At 42.0% G+C, this 22,635-nt stretch overlaps 1 protein-coding gene across 1 annotated transcript in view; it reads left to right on the forward strand.

Annotated features, from left to right (window-relative positions):
* Positions 1-512: 512 nt before the first annotated feature.
* Positions 513-22,635, forward strand: part of col27a1a (collagen, type XXVII, alpha 1a) — a 66,503-nt gene continuing 44,380 nt past the window's right edge. The window contains exons 1-7 of the mRNA XM_084935570.1: positions 513-1,028; positions 4,988-5,058; positions 9,493-11,213; positions 14,166-14,219; positions 20,388-20,441; positions 21,763-21,816; positions 21,959-22,012. Coding sequence (XP_084791696.1) covers positions 976-1,028; positions 4,988-5,058; positions 9,493-11,213; positions 14,166-14,219; positions 20,388-20,441; positions 21,763-21,816; positions 21,959-22,012 — 2,061 coding nt within the window. The 5' untranslated portion in view covers positions 513-975. The remainder of the gene's footprint in view (positions 1,029-4,987; positions 5,059-9,492; positions 11,214-14,165; positions 14,220-20,387; positions 20,442-21,762; positions 21,817-21,958; positions 22,013-22,635) is intronic.

The raw sequence follows: 22,635 nt of genomic DNA on the forward strand, positions 1-22,635 counted from the left end.
ACGCGGGGGTTTGAAAACGATGTGCCGGGAGTTTGCTGCAGATATTTGAAGTTTACACAGCTATATTCTCGCCTGAAAATGTGTTAAAAGTTTATTTTGCGAACCAGAAAGAGTAATAAGAGTAATATTAAAACTAAATAGCTTCAGTAGTAGTAGCCATTGTTGGAAACTGGAATTGGCTAGGCCAATCTGGGATATGGTTTTCCAATTTTGATGTCGGGAGAATGGTGGCTCCGGGAGATTTTCGGGAGGGGCACTGAAATTCGGGATTCTCCCGGAAAAATCGGGAGGGTTAGCATGTACGTGTGATAGATAAATTAATAAAAAAATAAATAAATACTAATAATAATAATAATTATTATTATTATTATTATTATTATATTTAAGCTGTAGCTGTAGGCGCTCCTTTCTGGCACTTTCTAGTGAAGTCCTTCCCATCGTGTCACCGTGCTTCATTCATATGGTTAGCCGGTGCTTTGGATTTGGGGTACGATCCTTGTGGCCACCCCCTGAGAAGGCGTGTAGTTGCTCGATGCAACCGCTGGGCTTGTAACTTGACACCTGGCCGTGCGGTGCATTTGCCATCGCTTTACCCACAGAAAGCCTATTTAAAAAGGAAAGGGATGAGTCCAACGCTCCTGACTCCGTAACCCCCTTTCAAAAGAACCCAGCTTTCGCTCTCCCTCTCTCTCTCTGGCCGTGCGTCCCTCCAAACTGGATCGGCATAAATGAATGAAACACAAGGGAATATCGACAGACAACCGCACAGGAAAACTCTCTGTCAAAGCAGCCTGTCAGGAGGAATTTATACTGGACTTGACAGGCAATTCAACATGAGTTTTTTCCTCTGGAACTTCACCTCAAGCTTGTCAAATGCGTAAAGCGGCGACCGGTGTCTTTTTTTGCCCCCCTTGCAAAGGAGTCACACTGTGATTAAAGGATCAGGTTTTTGACTGCCAGGACAAATGAATACAAATGAATTTAGGCACCCGAAGGAGAGATTGCAGAACCTCTCATCTAGACACAAAGTAAGTGACATTTGTTATCACTGTTTTATTTTATTTTAACGACTTTTTTGTGTTATGTGAACGGGAATATTCAAAACATGATGTGTACCGAAAAACAGTTTAAAGACCTGGATGCCTCCATGTGCGTACCTGATGATGTGCCGGCTGGCTGTTATCCAGCTCACAGTGAAGAAATTATGTCCACATGGGGAATGCTGAGTCTCTGAATGGGGTCTGTTTGGACCATGGGTGTAATTTGTTATTTGCATGGAATACCAAACAACTCCATTCGTGCAGATATTTTTACCTCCCCATTATCGGTTCTTACGTTTTTTCCACGTAAGAACCGATTCATTCGGACGCAGTTTGCGTAGGTCGTGTTTAATATCCGCACGCAGTTCGTTGACATTACTGGAAGTGTTCACTAAAGTGACTCATCTGACAAAGCAAGCAAATTAGGGAATCATTCTTACCCATAAAGTTTCATGAGAGGTCCATCAGCATCCACTAAGCTGTTTGGTAGATTATTACGCATGCTTTTCATGTTTTTCCGTTTACGCGTTCCCCACATGGCACTTTTACGAAGGCTAAATAAAGGGATACTTTTTTAATGGTTAAAAAACGTTTTCCCCAAACAAACAAGCCTAAACGAACGCATACGTTTCTGCGACAGCCTTAAAGTATTTAATCAAACATCTGCAACCGATATGAGCTTTACTAGAATGTGATATAAATTGCAGATGTTTTATGGACGTGTTTACAGCATAGGTCTCCACAGACAGTAAGTACACATGGGAGCAGCGCAAAGCCGTCTGTACTACACTGTTGACTTTTTGGTGAAGTTCATGCTGCAGCCTAATGTTGCTGAGCTTAGATGTCATCCATTGATCCATTTCTTTTTTTGCATTCAGTTGTGCACGCAGGCGCGATTCTAACCTCATTGAGTACTGAACAGCTGGTTTATTTGACAGATTGCTGGCGAGATAGCAGCCGTACGGTCATTTAGGGAGTAGGAAAGTCCGGACAGTTGACCCATCGTCTGCTCGTTTTTCATTAAAACAAATTGGCGCAGGTTGTGTCGGTTTATCACACCTACCTGTCGCGCTTTCAAAAGCTTTGCCTCCACACTGTGTTAGTCACGACTCCACGGCGCTACGACTGCATTATTATGGACTGTGATGAAGTCGAGTCTGTCTGTCTGCGATGTGTGCAGAGAGTTTCATTCTCTGTGTGTCCACTTGGTGTCTCCCTTCGTGTCCCGCTCTTTACTTTTCACACGCAATCAATCCTCAGCAATGCATGATTTTTTATCCTTGAAATCAAACTGAAAATATGAAGTTTTAAAATGATTAATTAACGACTCATTGACCAAAGGATTGATTAACTGCAGTCCCTTCCAAAATCCAGCTCAGAGCTTGAGTACTCTGTAGAACAAGGTGTGGATTATTTGAAAAACTGTCTGAAGTGAGCCATTAGCTGACTGCAGGGAGAAAAGTGGATTGACACTCTTAAACCCTCCTCCTCATCATCAGCCCTTGTTAGTGTCAGCTCATCCACAGGAATTTTCCACTGTGTGTGAATATGAGTTTGTAGTCAGGGGGAAGGATCACCTTTGGGAAATCCTTCAAGAGAATCAATAAGAAGGCCAAAATTGTAAATAGAAATGGAAACTACACTGGCCTTTCTGTGTTTTTCTTTTTCTTTTTTCCCTCTATAACTGCAGACAGGTTGGTGCTTCTGTGTATATGTTTCTGGGGAAGGGTTTGTCATGGTTGCTGGGGGTGGGGGGGTGGGGGGTGTCTAAGAACACAGTGGAAATATTAGGAGAACATATCGTAGAAGAGAGGATATTTACTGAAAGGAAGTCTGTTTTTGTCTGAAGTTTGCAGATTTATTAGATTAGGGAATTGTACAAAGATTGCAACAGTTTCTATTCACTCAATGTCTCACTCCTTCCAACAGTTTATCACTCTGTTAAATTGGTTGTTGATCTCTTACCATTATTTTTCTTAAAATGGCAGATTTGTGGGCTAATCACTTCTTAATCTGGAGATAAAGATGTTATCAGCAGTGCATGGCAGTTTTTCCCCCATTCTGTGCTGGGACTTCAGTGTATCATTAGGCAGCCTAACGCACAGTATGTGTGTTAGGCTGCCTAATGCAGTGGATGACTTAGGAGGAGGGATTGCTCATCCAGTCTGTATTTTGTCCACTCAGCTTAGGGAAGAATCCCCTCAGGGAGTCATGTCATAGCTCGCTGTTGCAGTATGAAAACCACACCACACAGGGTCAGCGTACAGATGTCAGTTTATTTGATTTAAATATCCACTGCATACAAATCCCTCTCCAGCACAGCCACCTTCAAATGCTCCACACAGAAGAAAATCCTGACCTGTCAGATGCCTTTCAAAAGCCCCCTCTCCTAATGAAAATCTAAACAAGCTACTGAGAACTTTTAATGTGAAAAGCCAAAGAAAATGGTGCTGTTTCCTAGGAAACCCGGTCCAGTTTCCACAGATGTAAACAGCCCGAGGAGTAGAATAAAAGTTGTCAGGGCTGCAGTAAAAACCTCAGCATTCATGACTCATTTTCAGAAAGCGGATCTCTTCCTCCGCTGATAAGACACTGAGTCACACAACTCCACACACATACACACACAGTGACACACAAGCACAAACACATCCCGAGTAACCACAGCCAGCTGTGTGTGTGGATGAGTGTGATGACGCTTTATTAGCAACTAGAGGATGGAAGGGTTGGAGACACAGACACCACAAACATGGATGTGAGCACACTGTTGCACACGTGCATTCAGATACACACACACACACACACACACACACACACACACACACACACACACACACTGGTTAATGTTGAAGCTGTAGAATTGTTTCTGAAGAGAGGCAGACACACGTCCTTGTCTGGGATAATGTAAATCGCTCAGCTTATGCAACAGTCACCGTCTTTCCCACATTTATGTATTTGGAGCCCTGTTTGCCTACTGTGGCCCACCAGCAACAGCTGTTATACACATTTCCTCCTCCAGTGTGTGTGTCTGTGCGTGACCATGTGTGCCTGGATGACCTCCAGCGGTAAACAGTGGTTCCCCCAGCCTGTCACCAGATCTTGGACCCCTACTGGGATCTCAGTCCACTTGCCAGTCAGTTTCTTTAAGCTATGCTGCACACCTGGATGCGGTGAGGGTGCTGAGAGACATTTTGTTTTTGTTTTTTCTGCACATGTGTGTATGTACGAGCGCACATGCATGCACATTTTGTTGGTTTTGGGAGTCTACTACAGTATTTTTGTCTCCAAAACCACAACGTGCGTGTGTTCTTGTGTTTCAGAGAGATAGAGGCTCGCTGAGATCTAAGTGCTTTAGCAGACTCCTGCTTGTGCCCTCCTACTGTAAACAGTTGTGTCACTATTGAATATGTTAAGGCATGGTTAAACGCAAATAATTACATTCATTAATACTACTTTTTTGTCAGGGTTGAGACAGGTGTCCAATGTATCTGTAAATTGAGATTTGTGGATTTATTATATGCTGGAACAAAGACTTTTGCATTCTCATGTTGTGACTTGTTAGACTGTTTGTCCATCAGGGACCTAAACGTAGGACTGGAGTACCTCTAGAAGCAATATGAGGCTCTGCAGTTACCTTGGCAACACCTCTTAGTAGTTATTTGGGGTTAATGAGGCCAAGGCTCTATCTAAATGAATAGGGAGAGAATTACATCTTTAATGTTAATGGTGAAAAAAAAAGAAGAAGAAGAAGTTTCTGGCTTTATTTATGACTCAGTTCATGGTGCCAATATGATCAACATCTCTGCCTTAGCCAGCAATCACATTTGATTGATTGATCATAGTATGGATACAGTTAGTGAGGAATAACTATGAGAAAAAGAGTTAAATAGTCTGTCCAATACCACATGATTGTTGCCTCTCTCTGACATCCTTCTCTTCTCTTCTTCCAGGAGAGCCCTATTGCTCTGTACCATTTTATATTGTACTTGTTACCTGGGACTTACACAAGTACCCTCTGAAGGTAAGCTTTCCATACTCACCTCCACGTACTGCACTTTCTGACCTCTTTTGTTTGTGCTGAAAAAAAAAAACCCCAACTCTGTAAGACTCTGTAAGGAACACTGGTGAGGTTTTGCAGTTATTCTTTGCCTTTTTGGTCAAGGCCCAAGCACATAAACACTTTGCTAAGAGAATTGGGCCAGCCGTTGCCATAACAACAGGTGTTGAGTAAGCTAAGTCCAAGGATCTAGGGAGTGATCAGCTCAACCATTCAACGATCCAATGTCGACCATTAATCTAAAAAACAAAATGTAAAATCTCATGTCAGTCAGAGGTTAAAGTCAAAATTTTGTCTGGACAGCTGCACTGCTGAAGACCCCACTTAGCAAAGCATTTGTAAAGGCTAATATTCTTGACAAGGGCAAAAGGGAAAAGTTTGACGATGTGAAACGTGTACTAGAATTCAGAGATGCCTAAATCAGGAGCTTGCCTCCACTTTGCAGAACATTTTATACAGTTAAGTTAATTCAGTTTTATTCATACTTTATGCGCCTTATTATTGTGCTCAGCTCTTTTGCAGGCACGTTTCATCTACCGTAGACATCCTTCTCTGCAGCAAACAGCAGACTGAACAGTTACAGGCTTGCTGGTCAATATAGTCAAGCATTTTGCAGCTATCTAAGCCACTGGTATTGATCAAAAAGACTGCATAAGGACTTTGATGAGGCAAGCAGAGTCATTATCCAGTAATGTTTCTCCATAAATGCAGGATGTTAAAACATTTTCAGCTGATTGCTAACAGGCTTGCCTTTAACCGAGATGTTAAGTCAGTGTTACACTCACAATTTTGCATCCAAGTAGCCTTAAAAATCAGTTATTGCAGATTTAATTGAAAATGTTGAGTGTGTTTCTGTTTGATCTCCTTTTGGTACCATTTGGAAGTTTCCTCTGATGAAGAGTTATCAATACAGTCCAGTGAACTACCCCCCTGCTCTAGTCATTATGATTGAGGCTGACAGCACACAGACTTCAGTAGGCCCGACAAAGCAGTGACTGAAAACTGATGGTCGACAAAACCAAATGTCATTTCAGTTCATTACATCAACGCTCTTCCACAGTCACAGCTCTGCAAATAAGCCTTTGAAAAGCTGACACCCGTTCTTTAAAGTGTCTGGTGTTAACAATTAATGTAACATAACAAGTCTTGGTGGCGATAATTCACCAGAGGTGTAAAATTTAGTAGTCAGACCTAATAAAGTTAGTTGGACATGTTTGGCTCCTTTTTTGAAAGCCGAGTTTAGTTTTTAGGCTCAGTTTCATCCTCTAATTAGCCTTTTTATTCAATAAATCGTCTCTGTATTGAACTGTGAAATGCAATGAACTGTGAAAGGATGAACAATAAGAGGAGGAATGTTCAGCAATATGTTCTTGCTGATCAGCCTGTGAGCAACTCACTGTCTCCTGGCACACGGATACCTCAGTGCAGCCTAAGACTTCTTTTGGAGGCCAGAGTCAAGGATTAAGTTGTATATTGAACACTGACATGATTTTATTAGGAAAAAATTTAGCATTTTTTTTCTGCAGTGGAGCAAATTTTAAAACTAAAATGTAAAAGGGGAACAGCCAGGTAATGATTATGGTGAACAACATCTGCATTTGCACGTCATCCCTCACTTTCATTCTTGAGTTTCCAAATCATATGACTCCCCATTCAGCTCTCCATCCTTGTCTGTGTGTCTCCTGAAACATTCAAATAAATAAATTGCCAGAAGGTTGAGGAAAAACAGGAAAATTCCAGATAAACCATGTTTTACCATGTTCTGTCCCTTATCTAAGCATTGATCATAAGACGAAGACTTAGTTTTACGTTTTAAACATATTCAGTAGTCTAATAAGTGATGATTCCAAATATGATATTCAGGGAATTCAGGCAATATATTGCTGTGTTGGTGATTGGGGATGATGAGGAAATATCATAAACTATTGTAAAGTAGCACAGATCGGCCCGAAAGGGATTATTTCAGTATAAATCAGTGACTTCATCCTCTACAAGGGATACGATCAGAGAAAAGAGCCTTGGACTTTCACTCTATCCTGTTTGACTGAATTGGCACATTGCGAGACTATAAACTCTGGCCACGTGTTAAACATGCATCTGCTCAGACACTTACAGTATGCTTTGTATCTGAGACTGTGCTGTTAATTTATGCCTCTGTAACAGTAGAATAGAAGAATTGGAGACAATGTACAGAACAGATAGAGGTAATGTACCCGCCTGCCTCATTGCCAAGTTCCTGTTGTCCTTTAATGCATCAGAGACCACACAGAGAGCAATATACACCATGCACAGTGTGAATATTATTCCTGTTTTATAAAGCTCTAATGGTTTGAACTAAAGGGAAGTCTTACAGCCTTATACATAGCACGTAAGGACCATAAAGAACTTAAAGCAATCAGCGGAGAAAGAGTCGTTTAACTCAAGGTTCTGTTTTGAGTTTGCATATGTTTAATGTCAAAGTTTTCTAAACCTCTTTTTCTCTCAGCTCAAATATTCCTTCAAACTTTCCCTGCAATTATATGTATTTTCAAAGTCTGGGGCCCAACAGTTTAATAAAGCAAGCCTTGTATTATAGAAAGACAAGCATGTCATTCAAGTCCTCACTCTCTATAGTTTACCAGTGCAGCACATCCCAGCTGTCTTTCCCACTTTTTCTGGTATCTCATCAACACTGCTTTTCCATGGATTCTATACACATGTCCCCATTAGACAGGCCCCAGTGACCACAGGTCAGAGTGAGCCCACAGACAATAAAAATGGTGAGGGGCCTAGGTCTGAGATCACAGGTCATTGAGAGAATGAGGGCTGTGGGACTACTGAGACTGAAACTCTGAACAGAGAGTCAAAGTTGGCTGAAAGGTTGGAAACTGTGCTCCGAGCTCTCGAGTTGAGAGATGTTGTACTCACTTGTGGTTTCTGTGGCCATGTTCTGAATGTCCACGCTGACTACATACTGATGAGAAGGACAGAGACGAGATGGGAAAGAGGTTACATGATGACGCTGATGTCATTTAGTTCATTCCCTCGCAAATTAAAGGCTTAAAAACAAAGAGACACAAAGAAACGTGTCTATCAGTATAGCTAACATTGTCAGCACTTGAACATTAGCTTACAGTACAGCATGCATGCATTAATATGAACAGAGATGAATAAAATGTGTGCCTCAAACACACATTTGCAACAAACACATATTTGTCAGCATTACAAAGCATGCAGTGACCTCGCTTTTGCTTTTCAAGTGCGTTGGCCAGGTGGCTACTAAGAAAGGATTAGGTCCTCTAGTCTGCTTGTACGTTCCTGGTACTGGCTGGATGCTTTAGCCTTGACTCACCTGCAGTGAGTGCAATGCTTAATTGGTTTAGCATTCTATTTTTTATGACCATATATCCATTCTTTTCTGCTCTATATAACCAAAATTTCATTTGAGGTTTATGGGGTCCAGAGGAAAGACAAAATTAGGATAATAGGCATACACTGGGAGAGGTGTTTTGGTTTAACTGCAACACATTTGGATTGTCTTATCAAAGGATTTCTAATAATTCCTGTTGAACGTTTGACCTTTTAAACTCTAATCACAGTAAGCTGAGATGAATCTCTATGAGTTTTAGTGTTATAGGGTTCAGTAAGGTTTAGGTTACTGGCAAAGATCAACATTATATTTCACTGTGAGTGCAGTACAGAATGTGGTGTACACACGCTGCCCTTGTGCGACACTTTAAGCTGTTCAAGGCATCACAAAAGCCAGAAATATTGGAGCAATGTGAATTAGCAAAGCCACTGACATTTGAAGTAGACCTCTGTGCTGTTCAGCAACATAAGAAACAAGATTGCTACATACTCCTGCCTGTCTGGACATAAATTTATTTTGGCCTATAGTTGCTATAAACCATCTACAGAAGCACTTAGATGTGCTCAAAGTCTGCTGAGTTCATTATTGTTTTGAATTTTTCTTTCTTTTTGCCTGTCTCTTCACCCTTCAGTGTTTAAGCTACAGTATTTTGTGAACTGCTGCAATATGGACATGATGCAAGCCTCTCGTAGCATAGGAGTCTTTAGTTAAAACAAAACTTTGAAAAAGTGAAATGTTTTGCACCAAATTCTTATGCAAGAACTCAAATTGTCTCATTGAGATTTAAATTATTTTTCCACAACCATTTAAAACATGTTACAGTTTGGGCACAAATTACAGTAAAAGTTTAGTCCAGATCTCAGTGTGTTCTCTTGTAGTTCTTGCGTGATGTTTGATTTATATTTCTAAAGTTTCCTATGTTGTTTATTTTATCTTGTTCCTGATGATTACCAGGTACCAAAAATATGAGATAATAATAACCATAAACATCACAAACAAGCATGTTGTAAACACTGCTTATCTAACACAGCCCTTTTCCTCCTCTACAGATGTGGACATTCTCCAAAAGTTGGGGCTTAAGGGAGAGAGGACATCACGCAGTCTGCCGGCAGGAGTCATTCCGTTCAGATCGGGGATCATCCTCAACCAGCGGGCGCATATTGAGGCTCCATTGCGATCAATCTTTCCTCCGGCCATCTGGCCTAACCTCACGCTGGTCCTGAGTGTACGCTCTCACCGTATCAACAGCGCTTTCCTTTTCACCCTGCTCTCAGACCACAAGAAGCTGCTTCTTGGTCTACAGCTTGTACCGGGAAACCTGGTCCTACACACGGGACCAAATACCTCTGTGGCACTGCCCTATGAGCCCCACAATGGCCAGTGGCACCAGCTGGGTCTGGGAATTAATGGACAGAGAGTGACTCTATATGCCTCCTGCGGAGGGCAGAGTGTTCATGCAGACTTTGGGTGGGACAGTGAAAAGGGGCTGGCTCCAGAGCTCCATGGCTCGCTGCTGCTGGGGAGGACAAGCCAGCAGCAAACTTCAGCACACTTTGAAGGAGCCATTTGCCAGTTTGATCTGGTCCCTTCTGCACAGGCAGCTCACAACTATTGCAGGTACATTAAGAAACAGTGCAGGGAAGCTGACACGTACAGGCCTAACCTTTCTCCTTTGCTGCCTATCGTACCGAGAGAAAGAAACATCACAGCTACTGCTGCTACCCCTAAACGTGGAAGCCCAGTAACCGCCAGGAAAACCACAGGGTTCAGCCTTGCCAGGAGCGCTGCTGCTGCAGCCTCAGCTGTCAGATATGTGGCCCCCACCCAAACGATAAAACCGAACCAAGGGACCATCATCCCAACGACCCTGTTGGGAACTGTGATACCAGTTACAGACCAAGTTGGTTTGGTTTCACCACCTCTCAAGACCAGAACCAGCACTGTCACAACACCACTCAGGACAGGAGCACCACCCACAAAACCATCAACGGCAAGACCCTCCAGTCCTAAAGCTTTTAATCAGAAACCCTCTAAACCTACTCCATCAAAATCCACTTCATCAAAACCCACTCCCCCAAAACCCACTCCATCAAAACACAGTCCACCAAAACCCACTCCCCCAAAACACAGTCCACCAAAACCCACTTCATCAAAACACAGTCCACCAAAACCCACTCCATCAAAACACAGTCCACCAAAACCCACTCCATCAAAACCCAGTCCGATAAAACCCAGTCCCTCAAAACCCACACTCTCTAAACCCACTCTGTCAAAACCCACCCCTCAAAACAACCCAAAAAATGCAAGTGTGGGAACAAGCAATTCAAAGAAACCTACGATACCAGTCAGTACCAGCACCAAACCCTCCAAGACAAAGCCTAAACCTGCATTATTAGACCAAGGTGCAGTCCCAAAGAAACCCCAACCCACCAGAGCCAGTAAAACTCCTTCCAAGTCTAAAGTTACATCATCGAAAGCCACTCCGTCCAAACCCAAACCAGATTCTCTAAAAGATGCTCCTTTTAAACCAACAACATCAAAGGTCAACCGCTCAAAATCAGCCACCCCCAAACCTACAGCTGCTAAAACCCCTAAGCCAACAAAGCAACCAATGACCACCAAGGCTCCAGTCACCCCAAGACCTACTAAACCTTCATACAACCCAGTTACACCACCTGCTACTGATGGCTTCCAGAGCTGGGAGGTGCCACCTACGCAGTTCTCCATGCTGGTAGAAGCTAAGGGAGAGAAAGGAGATGTAGGACCGCAGGTAAGAACTTTTGGTCAACCTGAGCTGTTTAGTGAGACTGGTTGTGTGCAAATGCTACAAGAAAAAAAATCTATATCAGCACTGGTGTTTTGCAAAATCAAGTTGAGCAAGCAGTGCACAGACTATGTCTCATCTCTGTGCCTGCAGCTGTGTGTGGCAAGTTTACATTAGTAAAGCAATAAAAGTGAATGGAGCTTTTCTTTTAGCTCATCCCAGTCTGCCTTGGTCTTTGTCACCGGTAACAAAGACCAGTGCAGTTTTGATTTAGGTGTTTTTGGGTTAGAAAAAGACCACACAGATATTTAGGTTAATATGGAACAGTCTCCTTTGCCACAGAGGTTTGAAGCCCTGCTATATTTCTCTAATTCTTTTCACCTTACTCCATGCACAGAGCCTTCCAGTCTGGCTGTGACATGTCAGGTCTGACGCCTTGCCGTCTCAGCACCAGATTCCTCTTTCAGAGAGTTCTGGTGGAGGTTGCATGGTCTCGTTTCAAAGCCAGGTCCAGGTCAAAGGTTAAAGCAGTCAGCAAACATACAGCTTCCCAATACAGGCGTTAAGTTAGGCGAGGCCCTCCTTCAGCATCAGAACACGTCTCAGAAAATGTGCTTGTCTCCACGAAGCAGAGAATACCTTTGTGTACACAACTGTCTACACAGTTTCCCAACTCAAAATGTGGTCAGAATGATCAGACCACAATGTCTCTGTCAGTGTCTCTTGGGTGTGTTCATACTTGTACCTGTGATTAAGTCATCTTAGTGTAAAGTGCAAGCAGGGCCTGCTTGTTTGATACGTGTGCCTTGCTTATTCTTTGCAGCAGCCTGTCATTTGGTGCTGTAGACTGCAGAATACAGTGTGTCTAGGGCTCGCTAATTTACCTCTGTAGTGATGTCCAGTAGATGCTTTACTGTCATTAAGGTGGGCCAAGTTGCTGGCATTTAGAAACCAGGACCTGTAATCTTGATATGAAGTGCAGTCATTTACCGAAGAAAATAAATTGTAGAAGGATCAGTAAGGGAAGTTTGAAGATTATTTACCAAAGGACTGTCTGGCATATCCACAAGTGCTGATACTGTGCTGGGGCTTATGCTAAATGTAGGTTAAGTTGCACTAAATGTAGGGTAGGTTGTGGTGGAGTTCTGGCCCTGAAGTACAATAAAGCCATAGAAATGCTCTGGGCTTTATCTTAAAAGTGCATGAAAATGTGCATTTTGCCTGACTTCAATGACTGGGTAAGATATTATGAGACTGGAAGACCTATTTATTTTAAATGTGGATGCCTGCACATACACGTGCCTCCTTCTCTGTCTCTGTGTAACTGTGTAGTACCATCAGAGATCCCAAGTGAACCCAGTTATGGTTTCCTCTCAGTATGGATCTTGATTTGTTGTTGTTTTTTTTACGCATGCCATTAGTGTACTGTGCCAACTCTTTTCCCAAGAGCACAACATTTTATGTGCACGCTTTTCTTGCACACCTTAAGAGCCTTTAACAGTTACAGCAGAAGTGTGATTTGGACTTCCTGTTGCACAGAAACAGAACTCCAGCTGCCAGGAGAAACATCCAGCTCAGGCACATATACATGCTGCGGTTGCTCTTCTGAAGCACCTTTGGCGCCTCACTCCTACCATGAAAAATGGTTTCCTTTGACATCTGCTCCACTGCATTTTTTTGAGATTGAATTTGAATCTGAATTGACTGTATGGAAACATACTTCTGTGCTCAGTTAAAGTGCACTTTATATATAAGCTTTTAGAAAGGAAACCTTAAAAGTGTGTTTTTCAAACTCGCCAAGCACGATTTTCATCGCTGTAAACTTAGAAACAGAGTTTTTCGTGTATCAAAGGACAACTCTGTGCACAGCAATGCACGATTCATATATGCAGACGAGCACAGCCAGCATAACTGAAAGCATCCTTTCCAGAAGCCTGAACAAATTGTCTTAGAGAAAAGAAATGAGGTAAGATTGACAGGTGCAAAAAGGAAAAGACGGTGAAGTAAATAAACAAACCAGGCTAAGAAAGGAAGGCCGAGGCAGGGGGTGTAAGTGTGAAGACGGACAGTGGTGTATGTTGACGTTGACAGGTCTTCAGGCCACCATAAGGCACACCACCTGCAACAGTAAGGGTGGTCTCTACTTAGGAGGTCATTGCGGACGAGGAGATGGTTCCAGCACAGTTATAAATAAATAAATAAATAAATCAGAGAATAGACAGACACACTTTATGCAGGTAGTGACTATTATTAGAATAACCCTGAGGGTCAGACATGTGTGTGTGTGTCTGTGTGTGTAAAGAATGAGTTGTGGTTTTCTTTATTTCAATTGTTTTTGAATTAGTCTCTTGTTTCTTAAATTCTTTTTGAGAACTAAAATGAGTCAATATCAAAAAGCGAGATGCTGTTTCTTTTTTACTACTTGACTATTTATCGATTTTTTTTGAGGACAAAATATGTAAAACGTGTTATATAAACACTTTACTACAAGATGCTTTAACAACCAGAAGCCCACATTGTGGCCTGTTTTGCCAAAATGACCAAAAATACTGTTTTCCCTCATTTCTGCTTTTTCTCCCCCTTTTTCAATTAAAAGAAAACAAATGAGCACGGGCCTGATATAGACACACAGGGGCATTGAGCGGTGCAGGAAATGACCTGTTATTTCTAGTGTTTCTACGATTTCCTGCCACAAGGGCTCAAATCCTCTCGATGGCTAAGGGTGAACTCTCAACACCTTGAGATGGAATTACTTCAGAGGGAAAAGGTGTCGCTTTGTGTGCGGTTTTTTTCACTCTGCGGATGAATGGCAGCCTCTGTGATGTAGATGAATCCACCGAGAAAATGCATTGGAAGAGAGTCTGGTTCTGTCAGTGTATGCTAAATGAATATACTTAGTCATTGTGCTGTATAAATGGTGTATCAGACTGCAACACTAACCAAATAATCTTTCTGTAGGGGCTGCCTGGACCTCCAGGGAAGCCAGGCGTGCTAGGCAAGAGGGGTCCTCGGGTAAGTGTCTTTGACCACCCCCTGACACCTCCAACCAGATCGAACACATTTTCATAAAAAACGATTCTGTCTGTTGTTGAGGGTTTTTTTTTTTTGTTTGTTTGGTTTCTTTTATAAATGTAAATGAGTGTGTGTTTTATCCTACCTGTTGACCTAAACCTCAAAGGCAAAACAGCCACAATAACCAAACAAGACAGTCATGAAAATAAAAGCCTTCCAAGTCCCTCACACATATACTCACACATAAAGTCTTCCTATGCAGACAGATTGACCATATTCAGCATGGGGATGCGAGTGCTGACCTCCCACCCCTGAGCATAAACAGGAAAGCTTCTATAAAGACGGTCTTTGAAAAGGCTGCCTGTGCCACAGGATGCCTAATAAAAGCACTGTAAACAGACAGAGAACACATGGCTTCACTGGACTTTCTACTTCCGACTGAACTGTTGCAGCAGACTGCACCAACACTCCATAGGAATCCCATTCTGGGCTAATGAAAGATTTCTTTTTTCCAAGGAAGTTAAATAAATCTAGTCTTCTTACAGGAGCTCTCTTCCTCTGTTTCTCACTTTCTGTCCCATAAAATGTAAAGGTTCAGCCTGACATTTGTTTGTAACCATGACGGCAGCACGTTTGCATTGCATTGTTCATAGATGGCTTTTGCCCAAACTGAAATATCATAACCCTTTAAAGGATTGTAATAAAATGTGTTCCTCTTATCCAGCAGTACCCATAGAGGGAAAAAACAGTAGCAGTTTTAACACATACTGTGTTGATTTACATAAAATGTACCATAAAAAAAATCAGAATTCAGAGGAATTCTGACAATTTTGGTGTCAATTTTTTTCTCCTTTTGTTTTTGTCTGAAAAATTACATCACCCCCACCAATCAACAACTTGTTGTATCCTATCAGCACATTGCATTATCCCCTAATGTCAATTACCTCATTGATATTAGCGCTTAGCACAGCTGTGCCTGTGGTATCCCTTTTGTTCTTGGTGTTAAACTGTTAATTACAAGGAAGGTACTGCAAACCTGCATTAAAAAAAATAAATGTCTGACATTTTATGCACTACACAGTGATTTCAGATATCCTTTATATTTTTATTTGTTGTTGTTTAAGTATAATATGTACTACGTGCTTGTTCCTCCATGTCTGCAAGACCGTTAAGCTAAAGTCTCTGCGATCCCCAGCGCCGCTACATATGTATGAAAAGCTCTTTGTCTGGCTCTAATTAAAGCTATTTAAGCCCAATCAGCACCTCCCGTTCTGTCTGTAGTACCAGTTTCACCACATTGGTCCCTCTTGTGGGATTTCTTATGATCCAAATCAAACTTACCTGGAATGAATCCTAAATAGGGTTTAAAAATCTAAGCAGAGAGCTGCGTGAAGCCAGTCAAGCCAAGCATGAGTCTGAGTGGAAATATGTTTTGCGCAAGAAAGCTGAAACTTTCCTCCAAATGTATTTTGGAAATTTACAAGGAGAGCTGTTAAAGCTTTTCCTAAGGAACACTTTCTCTATTTTGGACTCGTAAGCAATGAACGCGTAAGATAAATACAAATAAACAGAAGGATAACTTTGATAACTTCAGTAGTTTAAGCAGGAAAAATGTGCTGCAGCATAATCCTTAATCACTGGTTGGATCCCAGGCTGGGCTGGACTTCTCAACTCTAACTTGCCCTTGATAAAGCTTTAGCATATGGCAGTGACCCCTTACCATCATCATAGCTTAGAAGTGGCTTTTGTCAAGCTCAATAAACTATCTCAGCAACAGCATCTCGCTTATGTCAAGAGAGATGTTGAACTGCTGGTGGCATTCTCAGTGGAAGTGGTTGGTTTGCAAAGGGCAAGCAATGAAAAGAAGTCATTTTCAGTAAGGATGTATTTATAAAGGCCATCAGTTTTGATTCCGCTTTAACAGGGGTCAGTTGCAAACGCGCTGCCAGTGTGATTTAGTTTAACCCACACACTTGGGCCCATAAGCGCTCACGTGGGATTGTATGCGTGCTACAACACTAATCCCTCCGTGCAGCACAGACATACCGTATGTGGGTGAGTTTACAAACTGCCTATATAAAGAGTGAGACAGATTATGGCGCTTTCCTGTAAACAAAAGCATTTATCAAATTTAACTGCTGCTGCCATGTGTGTGTGCAAACATAGAAAGCCACACACACACATGCTAACATGCACTCCGCGCAAAGACATGCTATGCAAACTCTCCCCTCTTAGCCAGATGTATGTGTGGTTTCAATTTAGGAAGGGAAATTTACTTGTTGATCACTTAAAAATTTGAATATATGGTGCAGATTGCTTAGTCTGCAGGGTCACGGGTAGGTTCTTTTGTTTGAAAGACTAGTTTCTGATAAAAGAGCTCTACCGGGTTTGACCTTCTGTAGCCTGGGATTACTGGAAGTCTGCATGATGACACACAGAGCACCATTGAGCCCAAGAAGAACCAACCATGAACCTTGACCTCTCATCCCACACATGAGAGTGCGAGATGCCATCTCTATGGCAACAGATGTGAGTACAGAGACCGTTGCTCAGTACCCATGAATAGTCGGGCCGAACTTTTTCGAGTGTATTTGAGGGTATATAATGACGACGATGGTAGGAGGGTGTGAGTGGAAATGTGGATGCATCGTCAGCGCACAGGCCTATATCTATCTGAAGCCTGTGTGTGTGTGTTTGTGTGTTCATCTGGAAACTGCTGGGTCAAAAGGGCCTTTGTGTGGGTGAAAATATCTCTGTCACCCATCTTTCCTCCTGCATTCCCTCCAAACCACTCCTCTGTCGCTAACCAAATTTCCCCTACCCTGCTTCACCTGTATGCATTCAGATCCCAGATCGGCATACGGAATAGGAACCTGGAAAACTTTAAAGAACTTTCAAATGAAAACATGTGCTCCTCTGTTGGGCTTTTTCGGTAACATCACGCAACAGATCAGCTTTTCAAGGGTCTTTATAATCCCTAGAGTAAACTGTGTAAACGGGTCTTTCCTCTGGAACAACTTTGTAATGAGCTCTGGGACTATAAAAATCACAGACCAATCCCCTTTTGGGCACTTTGTTTTGGCATAAAAAACACATCTAGGTTTCCATCTTAATTTCCAAACTTGTCATTCACATTATTAATTATTACTATTATTGTTTTAAATACCTAAATAATACTTTAGACTTTTACTCGTTATTTCCTTTTTCATATGCTAAAAATGTTGGCACAGAAGCAGTTCATTCATCCCCATCTGCTTCTGTTATTATAGCATTTGAATGTAATTCATGTGGCATTAAGCTGCAAATTCCACTCTTTTTATCCAGCAGTGGCGAGGTCTGTTTTCAGACTTTTAACAAACAGTGAAATATCTTTAGGGGCAAAGGTTCGAGTGTCTGTGAATGCTTGGTGGAATCTTTAATTATGAGGACATCCAGCAGTTTCACATGCTCTCTTGATCTAATGTTAGTTAATCAGACACTGCCCCGTCTGCTCTCATTTGGCACGGCATCATACAGAATCTCTTTTATCTTTAATATGGTGGCTGTACATACATTTAAAGTCTCTTTTACGAGCTAGTGTTGAAAGTCAGAGTATGTTTACAGCACAGCCCATCAAAAGGCCTCATCTAAAATATTCTACGTGTGAACGTGACTTTGGGAGTGATGTCACGTATCCAATTTTAAGTGTGTATGGTGCATGTGTTGGCTTCAAGTTGCACATATGTTGTTGGGCATTTTGGTATATTTAAGCATAGGTATTTATATACAATATGGTAGCATATGATGAAACATTAGAAGCTACCATTTGTTTAGATTTTCACCATTTTGTCTCCAAAGAACTGGAATAAATTACACAGAGCTAGCAGTACTATTACCGCAGGAACCACAGCAACGCCCTGTATTGCTGTTCAGAGGTTGGTGGCTTTTTATTTGATAGCCCTTAGCTTGTGTGTGCCCCACCCTGGTCTTCTCTAATTAGACACCTGTTGCGAGAGAGAAGGAGCAAGACGCGGAGGCGAGAGCACTGCAGCAAATGTTAGTGCCAGCCCATGCCTACTAGAGCACTGACCAACCTGTGGTAAGCCACAGGGTTAATTTTGAATCATGTAATTCAAACTTGTCTTGTTTGTGTAAGTTTATTTAGGGCACAACAGGGACCCTTAATGCTGTCTGGACAGACCAGCTCTCGAGGAATGCCAGCTGTAAACAAAACCGAAAATGAAAGGGGAAGCATGTGGGAGGACAAGAGGCGAGGTCTTAACTTGAGAATGCTTGGAATGAGAGTATTTCAAAATGGTACTTTTTCTTATTTTCTGTCAGATGCTTACTGCTACAATTGCATGTGCTCATCTGAAACATGGCCAAAAATTCAAATAATGAGTTCAGCGTATGTACAAATAATGCATGTAAGCCAAAAGCTCAGGCTTCAGACTGCTCTAAGTACTCAGTTTAGGGGGTCTTTTTGTTGTTGTTTTTTTACTCATGGCTCTCTGTATGATATCCTTACCAAGGTCATCCCAAGCATAAGAGAAGCCCCATTTGTTTAATTCTTTTGTTTGTGAGGGGCAACCAATCAGAAGAACGTTGGCTTAAAGGCAGTGGAAGGGTTGTAAAACAGTTTGTTTCAGACAAAGGACGGATGCACAAAGACCCAGTAAGACCCGGGGACTCTTTTGACCTGTGAATCATGCAAAGTAAATGGACTGTTTCTTCTATGGCACTTTTCTACTTGAGCTTTGAAAGCGCTTTATACAGCATGCCTCATTCATCCACATTCATACAAAATTTTTTATGCCTAAGTGCTTTCTATCTAACATTCACACTCTGATGGATGCATCAAAGAGTAACTTCAGTATCTTACCCAAGAATACTTTGGTAAGTAGATTGGAGCATCCAGGGATTGAACCTTAGTAGATGACCTGCTCTACCTCCTGAGCTACAGCAAACGAATTAATGCAAAGTTAAATTCCTGAGTGTTACTTAATAAGAACCTCGTGTCACCAAGATGCCGTGTTCACCCATCACAAACTCTTGGTCACTTTCATCAAACTGTCCCTTAATAGAAAGAACCGTTCCATCAAAGGCCTGCTGTATACTGTCATGTCATGTCTGATTTAAATGGCTAAATGACCTCCTCAACATGTCCTGAAGTTCTCCAGAGGCCTGGTAATGAACTAATCATTGGTTCAGGTGTGTTGACCTAGGGTGAGATCTAAAACCTGCAGGACACCGAGCCTCGAGGCCTGGAGTTTGACACACCTGCCTTACATAATAACTTCCTGATTTGCTTTTAGCCACCTCAGTAAAACCCGCTGACCCAGCTCTTAAAGCAGTTTTTGCTCTTTTTCCACATTTTGACTTGATCAGCCCCTGACCCAGGACAGAGCTAGGTCATGGACCCAAAAATGGCACACCATTTGGAGGGCAGGAGTGACCATTATACAGTAAATTGTAACTCAGAAGAAGAGAGGGAAAGACAAACAGCTATCTAAGTGACGGGGACATAGCAGCCTCACATGCTTTTTTTCTGCAGGCTGTTTTTCAAACCCAAGAAAAACTGGTGTGTTTTCACTCTCTGGCTTCCAACATCTTCTTTTAAACCTCCCCGTGGGGGTTACTGGACAGAGTGAGATGGTTTTACATTACAAATGTGCCGCCGCTGTAGATCTTGCTTTGTTTGAGCTCATTTCCTCACCAACAGCCAGTGCAGACAGAAATGCACACCAGTGATCGAATTCAAAATGTTATGAAATGAGATGATCTGTATTACTCATTAAGATGCCTGGAAAATGTGTGTTTGTTTGTGCGGGTGTGTGTGTGCGTGTGTGTTGGGGGAGGGCTTGTGGAGTCTGTGGCAAGTGGGGGCAGGAAAACCACATCCATATGGTAAAGCAGCTCCTGAGAGCCCCATTTTTTTCATAAGCATCTACCCCCAACACCAACGCCAAATACCTCATCAGCACACTCACACATACACACACAGTTGATTTATAGGGAAACAGGTTGAGGCTGAGCTTCTCCAGACAGTCTTTACCCCCCACCTTCATCCCTGGTCTCATTCACAGAAGCAAAGTCACAGTCTGCATCAGCTCTTTTTTTTATGCAAATGCCCGATCTTGATCTTGATCACCTTTTGATTGTGTTTTACTCTTTCTCATTTCAACACAGGGCCCCCCTGGTCCACATGGAAACCCTGGGAGACCCGGTCCACCTGGATTCAAGGTACACATCTAGTCTAACCTCTGGTCCTGCGTGATCCAGCCATGTTGATTTTCCCATATGAAGTGGTTACACGATTGGGTTTGCCTATACTGCTATTTTACTATGATGTAATGTGAATCATAATCCCATGAGAACATGTTAGATTTACATTTTTCTATATCAGCTGGAAACCCCTACAAAGCAAAACGGTAATGGAGTTTGATGGCAGAAAAATAAAGGAAACTTCAGTTCACAGCAGGGCTGCAAGTACCTGGCAGCTGGAGTGCAGAAGCTGTTTCACTTTAGCATGTGTGCTGAAGAGATCAATGTTAGGATTCCCATTTATACTTGAATTGTTCTGCAGACTTTTGCAAGCGACTGAGGTTTTTATGTTGAAAGGTCTTGAGGTCTTTAAGGAGAAAATATATAAATATATGTATATATAATATTTTCTCTATATTATATTTTCTTCATTCCTGATGTAATTGATTTATGCCTTTGCAAATACCCTTAACCTCTGACATTGTGTGCTTACATGGTAGAGTGAGGGCCTGCACCTAAAGTGCATTATAAAAAAAAAATGGAAACTTTTCCAAACCTTCAAGCTATTATCATACCCTTTTATTTATTGATTGCACTCAGATTTGTTGCTTTCCAGCTGAGAGGTAGATTGGAAGGGCGATTTCTCTGCAGTGTAAGAAAGGCTGCTGGTTAGCACGCTTAATAACAACACTGGAAACATAAGCAAACTGTTTAAAGCACCTCTAAGTCTCATGAGTTACAGATAAGGTCAGGCATACACAAACACGATGGAATGATCAGCAGCAAAGGTTTAATGAGAACTTCGGTATATTGTGAGACAGACTGGTGTGGGCCAAGCTTCTTCTTCCTGGCAAGTGTGTTGAAAGAAAGATTATGGAGTGTTTGATGTCTCGGGGTGCACCACAATCTTCGTTCTTTCATCATTAATAAACGAGACAGAGTTGTAAATGGCAGGGGTCCGAAGGGGAAAGAGAGGGAGTCAGCACTCAGTGTAATTTCCGATCCGTGGCTTTGATGTGCTGAAACACCATTATTGTTACCTGCTGACAATGAAGCTTGGTGTGTGTGTGTGTGTGTGTGTGTGTGTGTGTGTGTGGAGGCCACTAAGTAAAGCATATGTGTTACTAAATTTGTCACACTACAAAGACTTTACTTTTTATCTTTAAGTATGTGATATATAGAGGGACCCCTTTATGTCCTTTAAGTCTTCCACAAAAAGAAAATATGTTCATATTTTATTCATATGATAAATATGATTGACTTCACCGTGTGAGTTTGGTGAATTGTTTGTTTCTCCCAGGGGAACAAAGGTGACCCTGGAATCTCACCTGGACCAGCACCCAAAGGAGAGAAGGTATAATATCCTCCCTATACTTATTTTCCCCATTAATTTGTAATGATGTTCTGTTTGGCTCTAAGCGCATTTCTGATTGCTGTGTGTGTGACCTCACTTTCCTCCACACTTGGCCTTTAAACATTCCCACTTTGTATTCCAGGGAGATTCGGGGATCATTGGCCCAGTTGGAATGATTGGCCAGCCAGGTCGAAAGGTAAGACTTGAACTGCTAATGTCCTTCCAGAGCTTCTCAAAACCCTTTCATCAAGTTTACTCTCAGTAAACTGAAGTGAATTGTTCTTAAATGCCTATTTACCAACTAAAAGGTGAGCAAAGCGTTTGCATCTGCAAACTATGAGCAGCGAGGCCCGAGGCAATGCATGAGTCACAATGTGTATTCGTAATGTGTCTGTGTGTGGTGTTGTTTGTGTATAACCTGCTCATCTTTGTAAAAGTATCTCTACTCATCTTCTGCTTCCCAATTCTCTCCATTTTTGTTTTTCCTTTTTGTGCTCACCAGTTTGTTTAGTGGATCTGGCAGGAAAGCTGCCACAGGAGATAAAGGGGTCAGACTTTTTTTCAAAGGGGAAAAGAGAATGGGAATCATGCACTCAGTCATCAAATTGCTAGTGTCTTAAATCTTACTTAAGGCACGGCTTGAGTGATTCATAAGTCCAAGGAAGTAAAATGTAGGGAAGACTTTCTGGTAGACAGAAGTGTAACAAGCACAGACTGAGATTAAGACCAAGTTGAATGTCTGGGTTGTGTATGCGTCTCTGTGGGCATGAATGCATCCCTGTGTGCTTATCTTTGTGAGCACGTGTGTTACTACTTGTT

Source organism: Perissodus microlepis, chromosome 7, assembly GCF_051167445.1.
Source record: "Perissodus microlepis isolate ML-2025 ecotype Zambia chromosome 7, ASM5116744v1, whole genome shotgun sequence".
In the NCBI taxonomy this organism is placed as follows: domain Eukaryota; kingdom Metazoa; phylum Chordata; class Actinopteri; order Cichliformes; family Cichlidae; genus Perissodus; species Perissodus microlepis.